Source organism: Bufo gargarizans, chromosome 1, assembly GCF_014858855.1.
Source record: "Bufo gargarizans isolate SCDJY-AF-19 chromosome 1, ASM1485885v1, whole genome shotgun sequence".
NCBI classification, from domain to species: domain Eukaryota; kingdom Metazoa; phylum Chordata; class Amphibia; order Anura; family Bufonidae; genus Bufo; species Bufo gargarizans.
Genome location: NC_058080.1, coordinates 726,876,959 through 726,884,465, shown reverse-complemented (window position 1 = coordinate 726,884,465; position 7,507 = coordinate 726,876,959). Strand labels below are relative to the sequence as shown.

The window sequence follows — 7,507 nt, the reverse complement described above, 5'->3', positions numbered from 1 at the left end:
ACTAATATAATACTGCCCCCTATGTACAAGAATATAACTACTATAATACTAGATCCTATGTACAAGAATATAACTACTATAATACTGCCTCCTATGTACAAGAATATTACTACTATAATACTGCATCCTATGTACAAGAATATAACTGCTATAATACTAGATCCTATGTACAAGAATATAACTACTATAATACTGCTCCTATGTACAAGAACATATCTACTATAATACTGCCCCTATGTCCAAGAATATTACTACTATATTACTGCCCTCTATGGATAGGGATGTCTAGGGGAATGTATATATGGATGCGTATATTTAATTGTAAATACTCAACAGTGTAGCATTAAGCATTAAGTAGGAGAGATTTGTGGCAGATAGTGAGCCAATCGGGACATTTTTGGCTTTGGCTTGCATACCAGGGAAAATTCCTATACAGTGCTCCTCCTCTTCCAACAGAACGTCCCATTGTGAATGCAACTTACAGGATAATTGATATTTACGTATTTGTCTGTTTGTAATTCGAGGCTTTCGTCCCCTTGATCATAGGTTTACATCACATATGCTGAGGCGCGGCGGACGTGTTTGTATCTATTAAGATTTCCCCATAAGTACAGGCAGTGAGGTTTATTTTTTATTTTTTTACATTCCTGCTGTGGATGATTAGGATTGATTGAAGTGCTTTCTTTGTCCTCTAAAAAAAACTGTGTTTAATTATTGTGTCATTATGCTAATACATGCAAATGTTAAAAGTGTTCTCTTGGTTGGGAGTGCAGAGAACAATAAAACGATGAACGTGTTAGTCTAAAGTACAAATTAGTTTATTACATTGCTAAATAGCCTCCTAGGAAGCAGGTGTCCTGCGTACATGAAACAAACAGCCCCATGGTAGGATATTAAATGTTCCCATCTCGTGTGTGCGGCACTTAAAGGCGCTCGGAGAGGCAATTATACATGTTTATGTACCTCATACGGTTGTAATATGTTAAGAAGCACCCTCAGACTTGATTATATCAACAGTGTTTGGCATTTGGTAGGCCTATAAGTTCTTCTACATATTCTGTGTGTAGCAGAGAAAATGTATGGGCTGGTGGGCCAGTCTGGGGAACCCTACATCTCCCAGTGGGCACTGATGTCTGCAGGTCTAGTGTTTCAGCAGCCACTGGATGGAGACCGCCATTGCAGGCTGACTCTTTTGGTAAGTCGTGAGGGTTACTGGTTCTCATTGAGGAGATCCAGCTGACTTATGGAGTCTTATAGGCAATGGTCCTTGGGAAAAACATATGCAAATAACTCTCGCCCAGAAAGAAGATATTTCTATCTTCTGGGGGAGGCTGAATTGTGGACATAGATCCTGCTGGTGTGGAGAGTCTTTCAGGGAATGCTCCTTGTAAAACAAAAGCATTTCGATTAGCTCTCCTCCAAAAAGAAGAGATACAGTTTCAATCCTTCTGGAGAGGAACTAATTGGCATGGTGAATAATGGAAAAGCTAGTCATTACCAAAAGTCCATCTTTGAAACCAATTTTTGTTATTACCCCAGATACATAAAGAAATGTTATGTTTGCAGATCCTGTGTAGAGTACTGTTTCTATGGCAACAGACAACAAACAAACCTGTCTGGTCAGGTCCTGTAGTCATGTGTTACCACTTTCTGCCTGTCTCCTCTTGTACAGTTTGTAGGTTAGTCTGGCATAAGCAGAATACTTGACTGAAGGAACAGACTATACACACCTGGATGGTTTATAGTCTGTAACACATGGGTCTGCATAGGTACTGTATACACAAAATGGTAGCGATGAAGGTTTTCATAAGCTTAGACTGTAGATTTCTTGCAAACTATTTGTGTTTTTGGCTTATAAGGGTGAACTACAATGATAGATTCTAAAAGGGTGCACTCTACAAGGATGGCCTCTCTAAGAAAGGACTCTTCAAGGGTGTACTACAAGGATAAACTCTAACAGATGGACTCTATAAGGATAGACTCCACAAAGATGGACTCTTCCATGGTGGCTTCTACTAGTGTGAACTACAAGGATAAACTCCAACTCTATAAGAGTAGACTCTACAAGGGAGGATTATAAAGGGTGGACCATTCACGTTTTGTGGATTGATACATCTAAGAGGGTTAACTCTCACTGTTTTAATGTGTTTTGGTAGATCATTTAAGAAATTTGCTGAGGAGTTACTGAAAAGTAAAAAAAAAGTTCTTTAATGGTTCTCATTGGACCTTTGGGTGACCAGGTGGACCATCGATTTTATTGGAATCTGATCTTGTTTTGTTCTTTTTCTGTTTCAGGCTCACAAGTAAAGAGTTTCACGTCACTGTGGTTCATCTCCGAGCCCTTAGATGTAGTCACCATGAGAGGGAGTTATGTGGTCCTAAATTGCTCTGCTGGCTCAGATCGAGGGTCGCCAATCATCACGTGGAAAAAGGATGGAGTTTACCTCAATCTAGCAATAGACGACAGAAGACAACAGCAGCCTAATGGATCCTTGATAATACAAACTGTGGTACATTCGCGGCATCACCGGCCAGATGAAGGCTCCTATCAGTGCGAAGCATCATTGGATGGGGTCGGTGCAATTATTAGTCGGACAGCTAAAGTACTGGTAGCTGGTAAGACTCCATTTGTGCATTTCTTCTTGTTTTTAATGATGATATACTTTGACTGGCAATAATAATAATCAGTGTCCTGAGAAAGAAAAGCAAATGGTAGCAATGTCAAAAGAATGGATTTGTCAAAATGCAGATATAGCAGAGGCCACGCATTGGTTAAAGAAGAGCTCTTGCAACAAGGGAATTCCACCATGATTTAATTACCCATTTAGGCAGCTCAGAGGAATACATAGAGGAGTCTTATACAATGTCTAAATGAACCCGATATATGGTAGTCACTAGTCAGAAGCCTCAAGTACCAAGTTGTTTGTGATGTCCCCTCCAGTGGGGATGGCTAATGTTCTTTGCTGTTGCCTTCTGGTTGCACTGCATTCATCAAAATGTGAAAAGTTTGTTTGCTGATGGGCAAGTTTCCTGTTACTGTGTCATAGCTCCTTCGTATAATGAAATGTAGGCTGAAATATGGATCAGAGGACCTAGAATGGTGGAACTGACCCAGTAGCCAATGATAGAAAGTCTGCATATGGTTAATTAAACTTAAAGCAAAAGGGGAAATCCAGTCCAAATGATCTTCTGATTAGTGATGAGCGGCAGGGGCAATATTCGAATTCGCGATATTTCACGAATATTTGGTAGAATATTTGTCATATATTCGCGAAGTCGAGATTATTTTCTTGATCAAGAAAAATCGGCAATGTAATATTCACGTAAGTATTGTTGTGAACTTGTGACATCACAGCACTATGTATCTATGTAGCTAACATACATACAGCACTATGGGCCAGATTTATCATTACACTTACATCTTACTCCACTTTTACATATGTCCAAAGTCACTTTTGGCTAAGTCAGATTTATTAATGGTCCTTTAATACTGTGATTAATGTGGTTTGATGGTAGCAGTTTATCCTTCAGTAAGCGGCTTTACAAAAGTCGCACGTTTTTACGAAAAAGTCGCATGTTCTATTAAAAAGTCGCATAAGATAAGCAATTGCAAAAATTTTTGCACACTTTTTGGCGACTTTTTAAATTGTTGCAATAGAAAATCTGTCTAGAGATTCATTTACATGAGAAAACGCGCCCACTTTCATGTTAACTGGATTCCCCCTTTAATGAGAGAAAACAGCTTTCCTGGCAAGTTCAGATCTCCCTTGGCTCTAAGAAACCGATCATAGATCTCCATGGGATTTTTCACCAGAAATGGGCATACCCACAATATACAAATATGAAAGCACCTATTGAAATCCTCTTGTCTATTTCTACCAAGGCAGGAGCTTCAATAACCGTCCCCAGCGTGACGCTTTGTAAACTATCTGGGTTGGCGCCTTGTGATTTAGTCTGCGTTGTAATCGAATCAGACATTATTACAGTGTAGTACTACAAAAGCATTTCATTCCAGCAAATTTTCAATAATAAAAAGCGCCAGGAATTTAAAGTGATTTAAATTCTTAATTACCCCGACGTACAACAATGCCGTGGAACATTTCTGGATAGATCTACTGGGACTGACACAAGCACAGCTGTGTTTCCATAATTTCAAGCAGATATCTTGTCAGTAAGTAAGTCACATTCTACTGGGGGTTCTCCTCAATCTGCAGCTCAAAACTTAAGAAAATCCTTCAGTCGAATAGAACCATGCGCATCTGCAAGGGTTTAGAAGAAGGAGGAGGGTATCCCTATGTATTGCACAGGAGAACTGTTATAAGTATAGAAAGTATAGGGCTATGCTCGGTAAACGAAATGTGAACCTATCATTGTAAAGTACTAAATATTAGGCAGTTGCTGAAATAGCAATTCCAAAATGTTATTCTCTTATTGCCACCCCTTCTTTTATTTAGTGGAAGTGATTGAGTTGAAGGATAGACAAACAATCTGACCATATGCATAATATTGCCATTGCTACTCTGTGTCTCTGTGTCAGTGACCATGAAGACTAGTCGTCTGACAGATCTAACTGTTGTGGTCAAAAATAATACATCACATAGAGTCCTGGAAGAGATCAGAGCATAGAATCTCTTCACCCTTTATGAGAATAAGGCATGACGAGTCTACCCATAAATAGAAAAGGGCAGAAAGTCTCCACCCATGAAGAGAACAGGACAGGGAGGCTCCACCCATAAAGAGAACAGGACAGGGAGGCTCCACCCATGAAGAGAACAGGACAGAGAGGCTCCACCCATAAAGATAACAGGACAGGGAGGCTCCACCCATGAAGAGAATAAGGCAATGAGGATCCACCCACTAAGAGGATGTTTCATCTATAAATAGAACAGAAAAGGGAGGCACCAACTGTGAAGAGAGCACGAAAGAGATTATCCACCATTAAAGAGAACACGAAAGAGAGGTTCCACCCATGAAGAGAACAGGATATGTAAGCTCATCCCATGAAGGGTAGGGAGACTCCACTCATGAAGAGAACATGATAGGAGAGCTCTTCCCATGAAGGGCAGGGAGACTTCACCTATGAAGAGAACAGGATAGGAGAGGAGAGCTCATCCCATGAAGGGTAGGGAGACTTCACCCATGAAGAGAACAGGATAGGAGAGCTTATCCCATGAAGGGTAGGGAGACTTCACCCATGAAGAGAAGAGGATAGGAATGCTCATCCCATGAAGGGCAAGGAGACTTCACCCATGAAGAGAAAAGGATAGGTGAGCTCATCCCATGAAGCGCAGGGAGACTTTGCCCATGAAGAGAACAGGATAGGTGAGCTCATCCAATCAACGGTATGGAGACTCCACCCATGAAGAGAACATGATAGGAGAGCTCATCCAATGAAGGGCAGGGAGACTCCACCCATGAGGCTCCATGCATGTAGCGCAGCGGCCAGAGATGAAACTATCAAGAATGTAAGGCTTTGAGTATGTCATAGGTTAGAATGCGTAAGCATGGCCATATTTTTCTATTTTAATGTGGAAGCTGGAGCTACACTTTTATTTACTGTGGATTTAGCTGCCAGAGGTGGTTGGGACTATGGGAACAGCTGAGTTTGCTGTGTTCTGATGTTTCCGTAGATATTATACAAGTAAATAGGAGCCACATAGACAGTGTAGCACATCCTGATGGACAGCATCCATAATTCTAATCACCTTTGGCTGATGCATCCATTTGGGACAGGGTCAGGGGAGCCCCATTCTAGAAATAGGTATGGGATGGACATTACTTAGACTTTTATGACAGACATATCCTATGGCTCTACCATTAATGTTTTACTATCCATTTAATAATCCTATAATGACACGTTATACAATTTTCGAAAATACTTGACTTTCAAATCTTTCCTTGCTGTCCGTGAATAGAAATAATGGGGGAGAGCTATCAAAACTAGTATAAGGAAAACTAGCTAGTTGCCCAGACATTTCTCTGAGATCAGCACAAAGCTCTCCCATCTCCCTGATACTTGCTACAATGTATCAGTCTGTAATCCCGAATGCTTTATACAGCAGATTGTTTTAAAAATTGTCAAACCTTTGCCATTGTGGGATTTGCCGTACCCTTGACTTTTCTCCAAGCCCCCTTCGTATCTATACGGTCCACCTCTGTGCTATGTGCTCCCTTGTGGGTTTTATACTTGAAGTCTCATTTCACGATCCTGGCTTTATTTTTACTGCCTTACAGATTGTGGAAATGTGTTAAAAATAAATTGTCATTTTTTTAAAATTTGTTTTCTGTGATGTGGTTTCAGCGCGAGAAAGCTGACAATAAAGGAACGCCATGACAGATCCGATAGTTAAACATCTCAATCTGGGATGGCAGGGCCTCCCACAGAACTAATTAAACACCTTTAAGTGTTTAGCTTTGGAAATCTTCTGATAAATCTGACGGTGGCAAACGTCTTATGTGAGCATTTCATAAATAAGATGTAAATGGTACAAAACAGGCAACGTGCATGTCACCTACACAGGGAAAGAGGTAATCACTGCCTTCTGATGTGCTGATTACCAGGGAAATTATCAGCATCACAGGCCTTAGTCCAAGTATTTGTAGATAGATAGATGATAGATAGATATGAGATAGATAGATAGATAGATAGATATGAGATAGATAGATGGATATGAGATAGATAGATAGATAGATAGATAGATAGATAGATAGTTGATATGCGATAGATAGATAGATAGATAATAGATGAGTAGATAGATAGTAGATAGATAAATGATGAACAGATGGATGGATAGATGGTAGATAGATAGAAGATAGATAGAGCAGACACAGGGGCGTCTCAAAAGATCCGAGCCCCAAACACCAATAAATATTGTCCAATTCTCTAATTTGAACAACCGCCCCCCCCCCCCACCTCTGCAAACACTGGCACTGAAGACTTTTTGCTGTACTTGCTATACAGAAGCACGTACCTCTGACATCCAGGGCCTCCCAGGTGACGTCTCCTCTGATATAGATCTTCTCTGTCATCATCTTCTCCATTCTGTCCGGACAACTTCTCTCAGCCTCCTCGTCTCTGCAGAGTGTGACGCACAGACATCTTAGCTTCCTCACTTTTCTGTACCCCCAAATACTATCCTGAAGAAAAATGTGTGCCCCCATAGTAATAGTGCTCCTTATAGTCCCACCAGTAGTAATTCCCTTCTAGAATACCCTCATTAGTAATACTGCCCCCTACAGTGCACCCAATCGTGATAGTGCTCCCAAAAGTGCCTCCATTAGTAGAAGAACCTCCGGTATTAATAATGCCCTTACAGAGCCTCTAGTAGAAATAAGGCCCCCCTATCGTTATCCCAGTGGTAATAAAGCTTTATACAGACCCCTCAGTAGAAATAAGGCCCCCATAGTGCTCTTAGTAGAAATAATGCAGATCCCTCCTATAGAGCCCCCAGTAGCAATATGAACACCTAATGTCCCCTGGATTTAAAATGCCCCCACAGTGCCCCCA

General features: G+C 40.8%; 1 protein-coding gene across 1 annotated transcript in view; it reads left to right on the top strand.

Annotated features, from left to right (window-relative positions):
• Window positions 1–2,210: 2,210 nt before the first annotated feature.
• DCC (DCC netrin 1 receptor) overlaps window positions 2,211–7,507 on the top strand; it is a 494,023-nt gene continuing 488,726 nt past the window's right edge. The window contains exon 1 of the mRNA XM_044283460.1: window positions 2,211–2,616. Within this exon, the coding sequence (XP_044139395.1) occupies window positions 2,211–2,616 (406 nt within the window). The remainder of the gene's footprint in view (window positions 2,617–7,507) is intronic.